The sequence below is a fragment of the Bufo gargarizans genome, chromosome 2, assembly GCF_014858855.1.
Source record: "Bufo gargarizans isolate SCDJY-AF-19 chromosome 2, ASM1485885v1, whole genome shotgun sequence".
Lineage (NCBI taxonomy): Eukaryota > Metazoa > Chordata > Amphibia > Anura > Bufonidae > Bufo > Bufo gargarizans.
In genome coordinates, this window is record NC_058081.1 from 667,468,200 (window position 1) to 667,482,287 (window position 14,088).

General features: G+C 43.2%; 1 protein-coding gene across 1 annotated transcript in view; it reads left to right on the top strand.

Annotated features, from left to right (window-relative positions):
• The first annotated feature begins 727 nt into the window (after nucleotides 1-727).
• ANKK1 (ankyrin repeat and kinase domain containing 1) overlaps nucleotides 728-14,088 on the top strand; it is a 166,074-nt gene continuing 152,713 nt past the window's right edge. The window contains exon 1 of the mRNA XM_044282277.1: nucleotides 728-960. Coding sequence (XP_044138212.1) covers nucleotides 773-960 — 188 coding nt within the window. The 5' untranslated portion in view covers nucleotides 728-772. The remainder of the gene's footprint in view (nucleotides 961-14,088) is intronic.

Genomic DNA, 14,088 nt, shown 5'->3' on the forward strand with positions numbered 1-14,088 from the left:
GTACAGAACAAAAATTTGAAAAATGTTGTCTCTGTCCAAATACACAAAGACCTAACTGTATCTTTTACATAACAAAAAAAAATAACAATGTCCCGATGTCGGCACTGCTGACACTTTTAGGGTGGACTGGAGTTTGTTTGCATTGGCTTGTGATATCATGGATGGTGCTCAGCACTTATGAGAACATCCAAACTTGTAAAGAATAGGTTATAAAGACTAGTGGCACTCACCCGTTTTTCTTGCAGCATTTATAAAAAATCATAAAAACATGGTTACGGGTGCGGGCACTCAATCAGTCACAGGCGGTGACGGCCATTTCATGCGGTCTGCGCTTCGTGAGTGGACAGACTAATCGCAGACCGGGCGAAACGGCCGTCGCAGCCTGTGGCTGAGTGAGTGCCCGCACCCATAACCATGTTTTTATGATTTTTTATAAATCCTGCAAGAAAAAAGGGTGAGTGCTGCAAGTCTTTATTACCTATTCTTTATAACTAACTGTATCTTTACTGTAAATGAAAGGTTTCTCCATGAAGGCAATATAGACCATGTGCCTCTATTTTAATGGTTGCATTCTGTACTGACATAACTGGAGTTGTGAAACTGGTGTATACAGGAATCACCATAGGATGGAATTTCACTTGCATTACGCATTACTTGTCCCGCCCTGTGTAACTATGTGTAATTTTCAATCCAGGAAGAGAAGCTCTTAAAAATCTGAAGCCATAGACAGACACAAGTTCTAACAAATGTGCAAGCAAGACGCATCATTATCATGGCTGTAGACGGGGAAGACCTGATTGGCAACCTGACTCAGTTTAAGAAGGAGGACTTTGAGAACGAATGGATTACTATAGCTCTTGGTGGATTTGGAAAAGTGTACAAAGTGAGGCACAAGAAGTGGTGGTCGGTCTATGCTGTGAAATGTTCAACTGCATTCTATGGAGATCCAGAACTTGACAGGTAACTGGCTGTTCGATGGCTGAGAGACTTACATCCAAGGGGTAGTGACTCCTTCAATCTTTCCTACTAGGACATATTAAAGGAGTTGTGTGAGATGAGATAAGAAAGGATTACATAGTCACGTTCTCTGTACCGCTGGTCCAGTCTTTTGTCTACAGTCTTTTGTAGCGTTTCAGGTATATGGCACATGACCACTGCAGCCAGTCACTGTCCAGAGCAGCATGCAGCACAAGACCACTGAGGACAGTGATTGGCTACAGCAGTCATGTCACCGCTGCAGTATGCAAACAAACAGCGGGAGTAGGAGCAGGACTGGTGGCGCAGAGAGCAGCTCTGATCCAGAAATGTAATCAATGTAGTCAGCATATCTATTTGTAGAGTGAGAAGAATGTGAAGGTTTTTCCCTTGTGATTGGCTGTCAAGAGATGCTAAGGGAGGAGAGACCCTCAGGGTGACAGAGAAAAATTAGCGAATATATCCGATAGTTATTGCTATCTGCTGTCTACTTTCCATCCTAGATATTGATGGCAGGGGAGCAGTGCAGCCCAATAAAGATTTTGGAGCCGCCTCCAAGTCAAGGGTTTGTGCAGTCCAGATGTACAGTACCTCAGACGTAGCAGAGTAGGTTCGTTAAATGGCAGCATAATTTGTGTTATCTGCATTTTGTCTCTGCCTGTCATTGTATTAGGATGTGACATGTGTACACTTAGCTAGATAATATTATATTAAAGGGAGACTTTCAGCAGTTTTGACCCTGCAGAACTGCTCACAGCGCTAGGTAGGGGAGCTGTTTAAGCATACCTATGTGGGTGGTTGTGGCATCAGCTTTACTAAAAAAATAAAAATAATATCTGGCGTGTGCCGCTCCTACATGTGCTCTGAATTGCTGTCAGCTCCACAACCCCTCCCCAGTGTCGGAATGGGGTCCCTAGAGCCCACCAGTAAAATGTGTTTTGGGGGCCCATATTACGGATACATTTAAATATTACCTGCTCACACAGCAGCAAGAGGCTACCAGATGATTGACTATAGGGGTCCCTGCAGCGACTTTGAGAAGGTACGGCAGGTCCTGGGCAAAAGAGGACACTGGCAGCTTTCCTCTATACCTAGAAGTCATCTCAGCTATCTGATTGTGTCTATAATAATACATTTCTTTTATAATCTATCAAGTAATTTTTTTTTACATGAACATAGGCTGGTTGAGGTGCTCTGAGTAATGTGCCACATGTGCAGGGGGTTGGAGACTAGGGGCCCACCTTGCTTAGGGGCCCACCTGGGGAATTCACGTGATACATACCTCACAACTTTTTGGATGGTCAAAGAGGGACACTTATGGTTCATTGTGTGAAAGATTGAATTTTCTTGCATATTTTTAGACTTCAATAGTTTTCTCTTACGAAATGGTGCAAAAATAATTTGAATATAGAAATTTCAAAAATTCCAACTGCATCAAGTAATGAAATATTATACAAGGTGGGCCCAAATATACAGATAGGAACCAGGCAAACACTTTCTGGGTCTATATTGTAAATGTAATAATGCAAATCTATACCTCAGATAAAAAAGAGGGACATTTAAGGAGCAAAAAGGGACAGATGGACTTGGATCAAAAAGAGACACTGTCCCTCCAAAAGAGGGACACTTGGGAGGTCTGCCTGTAGCCCTGTGGGTCAATTAAAGCTTCCCCCTGCCTATGCTCGGAGTAACAGTTTTAGAGGTCTACTGGTTGGACGCTACAATTGGCACTCAGCGCAGGAGGTAATTTATTGCAGAGAGCTGAGAGCACACCATGGTTAGGGAACACCTTCTGGGCACTTGAGGGAGCACAACATTCTGTATTAAAACATCTCTCTCAAAGTAATGCTGATATTACAACCACCCACATAGGTATGCTTAAACCAGGCCTCCTACCTAGCACTGTTAGCCACTTTGCAGAGTCAAAACTGCAGATAGCTTCCCTAGAAAATGCCCATATATCTTCACTTGCCATGAGCTACTCTTCCTCACTCTCCCATACACATGCACACTTGGTTTAGAATAGTGTGCATGTGTTGTCGGTTGGGACAGGGGAATAAGCCACCTTCAGACACCTCTACCAGTGGCCTTTCTCCCTGAGAATAAAAGGATCGCGTACTGAAATTCAACAGTCAACCCTTCTCTCTTCTGACAAAAGTCCCCCTTAATATGGTTGTCCAGTCCTGACAATATTGGCAAGTTCAGACAACCTTTCTCATCTGGCATCAGTGCGTTAGGTCCAATCTATATCATGAGACTTGTGTGACTAGATAGTTTGTTAAATTCATCACAGGTGAATGCTAATTAGAAGACCTTCTGTTATGGCTCTACAAAATACCCACCACGTAAATGCAGGTGCATATTCCTTTAACAGAGTGTTCCTGGAAACTCTGCCCAATACTAATAGAAGTTTAAAGAGCCAGTTAAGCGTACAATCTTTCATACCATCTGAATATGATTTGTCAAGTACACATTTTTTTAACGATGGTCCTTTTAATGCAAGAGGAAAGTAAATCATTTATAATTATGATTACGACAAACAACGCACACTACAGTAAGTTTCATAAGAAGCCAATTTACCTATTTCTATATTTTTGGATTGTGGGAGGAAACTCACTCAAAGACAGGGAGAGCATACAAACTCCATTCAGATGTTGTCCCTGATTGGATTTAAACTCTGGAACCAATGCTAACCACTGAGCCACCGTGCTGCCCATGATTAGATGAATGTCAGCTGAACCTGCCAACCATCTAATGCCTATGGAGGCTTCCTGACTCCCCACAACAGCAAATGAATGAGAAGAACGCAATAATCTTAGTTACACCACTGCTGTGCAGAACTCCTCCCGACAAAAAACTACCAATGCGTCAGTTCCATTTGAAGATAATTTATTGCATAGGTCCAATGGAAACAACACATTTGGGGGCTTGAGGCCCTCAAGTTATAAAAGAAAACAGAAAACAATAGATTCTGTTGTCTTTTGTAACTTGATAAAGGGGTCCTGGAACCCCCAAAACAAACTCTATTTTCAATCGGAACTGACACTTTGGTATTGTTGGATAAGTTCAGCACAACGGTGAAGATTATCGCATTCTTCTCATTCTTCTCTCCTCCACAGACATGGCTGGCATCCAGAGCGAGGAGGAGAGAACAGCAGCACCTACCACCTCATTAAGCCTATATTAGACGTGTGCATAAACTAGATCATAAGAGGTTGAGCCTTCATATATTTTGACTCCTTGTCCAACGAATCTTGATGAAAGGTGTTGTCCGGGCTTTTAATATTGATGACCCATCCTCAGGATATGTCATCTATATCAAATTTGCAGGGGTCAGACACCCGGCACCCCCCCCCCCCCACTGATCAGCTGTCTGAAGAGACGGTACGCTCAGTGTCCACGTGCCACATCCCCCTCTCTGCCTGCTCACCGCTGCTATCTGTGGCAAAGACCATAGACCGCAGCAGCGGACAGGAAGCGAGATGGGAGACGGCACGTGCACACTGAGCGTACCGTCTCTTCATACAGCTGATCAGTGCAAATCTGATTTAGATGACCTATCCTGAGGACGGGTCATCAATATTAAAAGCCCGGACAACCCCTTTAACTGTACTAACACTATTGGGGTCATTTATCAAACTTATATAAAGTAGAACTGACTTCGTTGCCCATATCAACCAATCAGGTTCCACCTTTCATTTTTGACAGCTTCTTGGGAAACTGAATGGTGGAATCTGATAGGTTGCTATGGGCAACTAAGCCTGTTCTACTTTATACCAGTTTTATAAATGGCCCCATATGAGTGCCTATTTATATCTCTGTTGGAGGAAAGAAGGATTGGACTATTGGATTTCAACATGTCCGATCATTTTGTTCTCGAGAGAGATAAGCCACCTCAAGGGATGTGTGACCGCGGCTTATTCTCCTCTCTCTACTGAGAACATATGCACGTTCTAAAAAGCCAAATATGCATGTGCATGGGGGGGAGTGGGTGACAGAAGGAATAGCTGTTACCTAATGTGTATGGCCAACCTAAGGCCCCTTGCAGACGAGCATTCCTCCCGCAGAGAGTCGGCATCGCAGCACCTGGCCTGACATCCCAGCACTGACGGGATTCACCTAGCATTATATTGATTTATGATGCTATGTAACCCTTACAGTTCTGGAATGTATTGGATAAGGGTACTTTCACACTAGTGTTTTTGTTTTCCGGTATTGAGTTCCGTCACGGTTTTATCCTAATGCATTCTGAATGGAGAGCATTCTGTTCAGGAGGCATCAGTTCAGTCCCTTTAAAGTTTTTTGGACTGAGAAAATACAGCAAGCATTCTGCAGTTCTATCTCTACTGAACACTTGATAGAATTCATGATAGAGGGAGAGGTAGGCAAAAGAGAATTCAAAAATATATATAACAAAAATAAACATTCTACCTGTTTTTGATAAATATGTCTGGTCCTTATTATCACCCTACAATATATCAGCTGCGGACATAAACCTAGAGACTGCTCACGAGGGTAGACGGAGCTTCCAGGATCAGATGTTTGCTGCACACCGCACTGTATGCGAGATGTTAATACACAATTCCATATATGTAATGTGCTGCAGCTTGGCAGAGCTGACTTGCTTTTTCTTTACAACAGATAGTTTTATGTTGCTTTTCATCTTCTAATCCTTTTGTACTGTTCAGCGTGTCTGAGCGGGAATGTGCTGACTGCAAGTTTCTGATTCATAGGCCTCAGATCACAGTGCACGGTGAATACACCGCCTCGGTGCATGTCATATTATGGATATTAGGCATCATTTTCTCCTGGGTCCTACAGCATTGACCCAATTTATATGTGTCTTCATAGTAATTATTAGGAATGAAATGTGCCGGGCTCTGCTGTATACATTATCCACCCTATTGTGTTACTAACCACACTGATGAATAAAGGCAACGCCGACTTAATTTAATTAATCTAAAATTACTGATTATTAATATGTATTAATAGTCTGTGTGGCTGAGTAATTACTATTGATACCAAATGCAATCTATCTATCCTGTAGCCAGGTCCCTAGCAGGGGGTTAGGCAGTTCAGGGGTTGTATTGTATTTCTACTTTGCAATCTATGCGGCATCTGCATCTTATCTCTACCTGGCATGGTATTATCATGTGACATGTGCAAACCCATTTTTAGTGACGAAAGACGTATTTAAAAATTAGATTCAGCTGCTTCGCCGAACTTTGCCAAAAGATTTGCTTTGTGACGAGTTACTTTGTCATGAAGCACATTTCTTTGTAAGTAGTGGGTGACAAACCAGGAACAGCGATTGCGCAGCTCCCCGTCATTGTACCCCTCAGATGCTGCGTTCATAGTTAATAACTGATATCACAGTGTAACATAAAAAAAGAATAATAATAAAATCATACTTTGTGTTAAGGTAAGTATGATTTTTTTAGGTAAGTATGATTTTTTATTTTATTTTTACCGCCAATCATGGAAAATCTATTCGTTACCACGAAGCTGAAGGAAATGCGACTTCGTAGAGAATCGAATAAAATTAGCTTAAAGCTACTCATCGCCGATCTCCTGTTAGAAAAGGTCGGTGATCTGTGAGTGTCACAGCCTCTTCCTAGGCCATGTGACATTACCGGACATCGGACACATGGCCTAGCTGCAGCTCAGCCTCATTGAATTGGGCTGAGCTGCAATGCCAACCATAGCCATAGCACTATGTACAGCGCTGTGCTTGGGAAGCTGCCAGGAAGCTGTGCTCAGGCTCGGGTGAGCATGGCAGCTCCCTTAAATGGTTGGGGTTCCAGGATTCGGACCCCTAATTATTAAGCATTATTCGATAACCCCCTTAGGCTAGGTCTACAAGACGACATTTGTCGTGCTACATTTTGTCGCACCAATGTCGCGCAACAATTTTTATAATGGTAGTCTATAGTGTCACACTGCGACATGCTGTGACTGCGAAGCGACATTCGCAAAAAATCCATTTGAGATGGATTTTTCTGCGACTGCCGCAGCGCAGTCGCAGCATTTCACATTGCGACGCCATAGACTATCATTATAAAAAATGTTGCGTGACAAATGTCGTTGTGTACAGTCGTGGCCAAAAGTTTTAAGAATTACAAATATTAGTTTTCACAAAGTTTGCTGGTAAACTGCCTTTAGATCTTTGTTTCAGTTGTTTCTGTGATTTAATTAAATAATTACATGCACTTCATACGTTTCAAAGGCTTTTATCGACCATTACATGACATTGGTCCTTCTTTTTCAGGACCTCTGCAATTCGACTGGGCATGCTCTCAATCAACTTCTGGGCCAATTCCTGACTGACAGCAACCCATTCTTTAATAATCACTTCTTGGAGTTTGTCAGAATTAGTGGGTTTTTGTTTGTCCACCCGCCTCTTGAGGATTCACCACAAGTTCTCAATGGGATGAGGATCTGGGGAGTTTTCAGGCCATGGGCCCAAAATGTCAACATTTTGGTCCCCGAGCCACTAAGTTATCACTTTTGCCTTATGGCACGGTGCTCCATCATGCTGGAAAATGCATTGTTCTTCACCAAACTGTTGTTGGATTGTTGGAAGAAGTTGCTGTTGGAGGGTGTTTTGGTACCATTCTTTATTCATGGCTGTGTTTTGGGGCAAAATTGTGAGTGAGCCCACTCCCTTGGATGAGAAGCAACCCCACACATGAATGGTCTCAGGATGCTTTACTGTTGGCATGACACAGGACTGATGGTAGCGCTCACCTTTTCTTCTCCGGACAAGCCTTTTTCCTGATGCCCCAAACAATCAGAAAGAGGCTTCATCGGAGAATATGACTTTGCCCCAGTCCTCAGCAGTCCATTCACCATATTTTCTGCAGAAGATCAATCTGTCCCTGATGTTTTTTTGGGAGAGAAGTGGCTTATTTGCTGCCCTTCTTGACAGCAGGCCATCTTCCAAATGTCTTCGCCTCACTGTGCGTGCAGATGCGCTCACACCTGCCTGCTGCCATTCCTGAGCAAGCTCTGCACTGGTGGCACTCCAATCCCGCAGCTGAATCCTCTTTAGGAGACGATCCTGGTGCTTGCTGGACTTTCTTGGATGCCCTGAAGCCTTCTTAACAAGAATTGAACCTCTTTCCTTGAATTTCTTGATGATCCTATAAATTGTTGATTGAGGTGCAATCTTAGTAGCCACAATATTCTTGCCTGTGAAGCCATTTTTATGCAACGCAATGATGGCTGCATGCATTTCTTTGCAGCTCACCATGGTTAACAATGGAAGAACAATGATTTCAAGCATCACCCTCCTTTTAACAGGTCAAGTCTGCAATTTTTTACCCAATCAGCCTGACATAATGATCTCCAGCCTTGTGCTCGTCAACATTCTCACCTGAGTTAACAAGACAATTACTGAAATGATCTCAGCAGGTCCTTTAATGACAGCAATGAAATGTAGTAGAAAGGTTTTTTGGGGGGATTAAGTTAATTTTCATGGCAAAGAAGGACTATGCAATTCATCTGATCACTCTTCATAACATTCTGGAGTATATGCAAATTGCTATTATAAAAACTTAAGCAGCAACTTTTCCAATTTCCAATATTTATGTAATTCTCAAAACTTTTGGCCACGACTGTAGACCTAGCCTTAATGTTAAAGAAGCACTCCAGCATTTTTGTTAGTGCATCATTGGCTGTTATAAACTCATTTGTGAACCAGCCTATTTTGGTCCTTAAATGGAAGCTGTCATCAACTTTATGCTGACCTCACTGAGAGCAGCATAAAATAGTGACAGAAATGCTGATTTCAGCCGTGTGTCACTTATGAGCTAAAAGTAAGTGGTCACTGAGTCAAATCTACCTGAGAAGAGTCATGGTTATTCATAATCTCCTGCTCTCTCGCCCATCTGCTAATGATTGTCCGTTCTCTCCTAGAGAGAGAGGGAGACAACTAGGTAGAAGACGCTCAGTCATCAGCAGGTGGGCAGGAGAGCAGGAATTCATGAATAACCATGACTCTTCTCAGGTGTCCGTGACTCTTTTTCAGGCCCAGTCGGCAATGATTGTGATGTTGATTCTCGGCAACCACTTACTTTAAACTTTTAAATAACAGACCTCTGAAATCAACTCACCTGTCTCTTCTTTATGCTGCCGTTAGTATGGGCAGCACAAAGTTGATGACAGGTTCCCTTTAATGACCAATCTATTTATTTAATCGTTGCTTTCTAAGAGTTATAACTTTTTTAGTTTTCCTTCAGTGTAGTCATATGAGGGCTTGTTTTTTTTTTTTTTTGTCGCGACAAGTTTTAGATTTTAATTGTGCCATTTTGTGGATACACATAACTTTAACAGATTAATTTTTGTGGTCCAACTTTTTCATTCATACTTGAACAAAAATATTTCCTTTATTTCATTGCGGTAAAGTCCATATACAAATAGCACACAATATGTTGTCATGAATAAGGAAATGCGTAGACGTAGATATTGTGTGAAATTTGTATATGGATTTCACCGCAGTGAAATAAAGGAAATATTTTTATCGGAAGCTGGACCTCACAACCCTTATTGTGCAAGTTTTACCAGGTCGAGTCCGGACCCAGCCCATGCTTCCCATTGACATCACACAGGTGAAAGCTGCAGTTTGTGTTTGTTTTTTAGATTGTGTTTTCATTCATACTGTATCATTTTGGGGTTCAGAATCATAACACTTTTTGGTTGTATTTTATTTTTTTGTGGTGAATAAGCAAAAAGCATACCGTATTTTTCGCCCTATAAGACGCACCGGCCCATAAGACGCACCTGGGTTTTTGGGGAGGAAAATAAGAAAATAAATATTTTTAACCAAAAAGGTGTGCTGTGTGTTTGGTGAGTTTGGAACTAATGGTGGTCTGTGGATGGCACTATTACTGGGGATCTGTGGATGACGGACACTGTTATGGGGGGGGATCTGTGGATGACAGACACTGTTATGGGGGGATCTGTGGATGACGGACACTGTTACGGGGGGATCTGTGGATGACGGACACTGTTACGGGGGGGATCTGTGGATGACGGACACTGTTACAGGGGGATCTGTGGATGACGGACACTGTTACAGGGGGATCTGTGGATGACGGACACTGTTACAGGGGGATCTGTGGATGACGGACACTGTTACAGGGGGATCTGTGGATGACGGACACTGTTACAGGGGGATCTGTGGATGGCGGACACTGTTACAGGGGGATCTGTGGATGACGGACACTGTTACGGGGGGATCTGTGGATGACGGACACTGTTACAGGGGGATCTGTGGATGACGGACACTGTTACAGGGGGATCTGTGGCTGGCACTGTTACAGGGGGGGGGGGATCTGTGGCTGGCACTGTTATGGGCTGGGGGGATCTGTGGGTGGCACTGTTATATATGTGCCATCCACAGACCCCCCCAGCCCATAACAGTGACATCCACAGACCCCCCCAGCCCATAACTGTGCCATCCACAGATCGCAGCCCCCGCCCCCCCCCCCTGGCACCGCCGCCAGTATACAAATATAAGATGTTATATTGATTTATTGGTTATTAAACATGCCCCCTCAGTCCTATTACTACCTTATATCCTAATCGCATCTGTAGAATTCATGCAGGCCAGGCGGCCGGCCGGCGCGTCCCTCAGTGACGTCACTTGCCTGCGCCGCCTGCTTCATTCATAAAGTAGGCGGCGCAGGCACATGACAAGACTTGCTGCTGCCCGCCCGGCCTGCATGAATTCTACAGATGCGATTAGGATATAAGGTAGTAATACGACTGAGGGGGCATGTTTAATAACCAATAAATGATTATGGCATCTTATATTACTATACCGGAGCGGCGGGGCGGGGATACCACCCCCGCCGCTATTGCCGGCCCCAGCTCCTCCTCCCAGTCCCTCCCCGAGTCCCCGCTCGCATCTACATCGCAGCTTGCGATGTAAAACGGCAAGCATTCGCCCCATAAGACGCAGGGGCATTTCTCCCCCGTTTTGGGGGAATAAAAAGTGTGTCTTATGGGGCAAAAAATACGGTAAATTCTTTTTTATTTTTTTAACACTGTTCACTGTACGGGATTAAGTTACACGATAATTGTGTAGAGTGGGTCATTACAGATGCTACAATACAAAATATGTGGAGGAGATTTGATTTTTGTAATTTTTTTAATTGAAAATAATTTTTTAGCTTTTTAAGCTTTTTTTTTACTTTATAATAAGCAATCTTTTGATTGCTTCTAAAATACATTACACTGCTCATTCAGTGCAATGTATTTTACTGTCAATGCTATACTGACATCCACCAGACTTCTTAAGGCAGGCCTGGGTCCTTACTTGTATGCCCAGACATCGGCACTCCACAACCTCATTCCGTTCCCTGTATAGCCACATACATGCTATTGGCAGCTGCGTCTAAGGGGTTAAATGGCCCAACTAGGTGCTTCTGCCAGTCCAGGCTGCTAGAGCAGGAGGCAAACTCTCATGTAAGAGCTGAGCCCCCAGTCTCCGCTGCACAGGGCTCCCGAGCAGTGCTTAGACTGGACCGCTGTAAAAATGTAGAAGCCCAGCCTAAGGCCCCATAATGACCACTATAAAAAGGGCGTATTGGTGGTCACTAAGGGGTTAACTAATAATATAGGCTCTTGTGTATGTATTCTGTATACCTGTTTTAATTTATGTTTCCTTTGTGGGTTTTCTGCCATCTTGAATCATACTTTTCCTCAGATATTGTTCCTCTAATGCAACTTACACTTCCCATCATGCCTTTGGCTTTGCAGAGACAGAGGGGATGGAGTCTTACCACACAAAGGGCAACCAGTGAAAGATCAGTGACGTAGACCTTCTGTCATCTAACTCACACAGAAGAGTCTTAAGGGTGTTTCAGACGGACAGATTTTCTTCCCAATGATCGCTAACGAACGTTAGCATGAATGCTTATTAGCGGTCTTCCTGCAGTGTAATACTGCCGCCGATTGCACGATAAACGAATAAACACTCATTCATCGTGCAATCCAAATCTTTTAGTATCCTGAAAGATCAGGGTTTGCTGGCGTCAGATCGTGCTGCCTGATTGTGATCTGCCGCTGACAAACCACTGTATGAGGACAAGCGATGTCATAGTGATCACTTCTCCCCATGCTGCGGAGGAGATCACTGCCTGTAGGGAACGCTTCCCTCCTGACAATCATCTGCATGATCGGGGTATCTAATAGACCCTTTAGTGTATTCCTATGTAAGGCAGCTTCAGCCTGTCTCCCCTGATTCTGCCTTGATTGTCCTTGTCAGCTCTTACAGGATGGAGGAGAGCAGTGTGAAGCTGAATCACATAGAAAACGTTGGAGATACTGTTAATTGTGTAGACAGTGTGTGTCAGGGTAGTTAATGACTGTGTGAGCTCGCCTACTATATCACTGCATTGGTCTCTTTGATAAGGCAGAATTGATATCTTCAGTAGCACTCTGTGTGTACAGAGACAGAGATACAAAGAGAGTGGAGATGGTTATAGAGAGGAAGGGTCTGAGAGCTACCAGGAGGAATTTGATCAGTTATGGACAGCGATGATCAAATTTCTTGAAATTTGATTCAGTCTTGATTTGGTGAACTCAATTGAGCGATCTGATTTAGGTCTTAATAAATTTGATCCGAATCAAGAGTGCTCCCGACATTTTGGGTTCTCCTAGGACTGTATACAACTCATTACAAGCTCTTTAAAGACAAGCCAGGATTGGTCATTTTAAAGTGGCAGAGACATATATATCCTAACAAACTGCACTTTAGGATTTTACATCTCTAAGAAAAATGGTTCGAAAATGTTTTCTTTATGGCAGCAAATGTGTGACACCACCTGAGGGTTATTCTTACAACTTCCTGCCTTCTGATCTGAAAAATGGCTGACTCCAGTTAGAGAAATTCACCAGATCTGTCTATCTAGCCACACTGAGTGCTTTTTTAAAATATGCAAATCTTTATTATTTTTGTAAATTCTAAGGACGAAAACATGCAAAAAATAGAGGGTAAACATAAAAAGGAAAAAGGGACAAAAAAGGAGAGCATAGAAGGTAATTTTGATACAATTAAAATGAAATGAAAATGACACAGCAAATAATAGCTTGACAATAAATCCATTGAAGTGTTGATAGAGCATGTTTGGCCGAACACCAATTCGGCTCGAGCTTCTTGATGCCGAATACCACATATGCTCGAGCGCAATGCTCGACTCTCCTCCCCGCACGTCTGTTGGCTGCTACGTAGGTAAGTACTGCCCTCACTGTAATGCCGTAGCCATGTTGGTTACTAGCATTACAGTGATTAGCTGGCTGGAAGGCGTCATCGGGTGCTATATAACACACGATGACGCATGTTCGGCTCAGTCTTAGACAGGGAGATCTGTGCTGGGGAAGGGACAGACAGTGTAGGGAGCGATATAGAAATAATTTTATTAGAAAAAGTCCTTTTACGGACTATTGTGTGTGGCACCAATATCTATTTTTAGCTCAGCCTGCACTAAATTGCTAAAACTTTACAGACCCAAAAGTCCTTTTGAGGACTGTTGTGTGTGGCAGCAATATCTATTTTTAGCACATTCTGCGCTAAATAGAGTGCAATAGTTAGGCCGCTGTAGACAGTCACATTAGCTGTGCCACATCTCCTGTGTGAAGTGTGCGCATCCAAAAAATATCTGTGACATCCAATGTCCTTCCTCCGTAGACGGTGTCCGCTGCGGACTGTGACATTAGCTGCACCACATCTTCAGTGCGCATCCAAAAAAATCTGTGACATACAGTGTACTTTTTCAATAGACAGTTTCCGCTTTGACAGTGACATTACCAGGGTCACATCTGCAGTGTGACGTGTGCGCAGAAAAAATGTATCTGTGACATACAGTGTACTTTTTTGCATAGATGCTGAGGACAGTGACATTACCGGTGGTACCTCTCCTGTATAATGTTTCCTCATCCCAAATACCTGTGACATTGCCTGTAATTTTTTATTAGCCGTTAGTGACAGCATTGACATTATCTGTGGGATATCTCCTGTGTGACATTTCCACATCCCAAATACTTTTTTAAATTTGTTTGCGCATACACTTGCAAATTCTACGCTACTGTACCTGTGACAGACTTTCA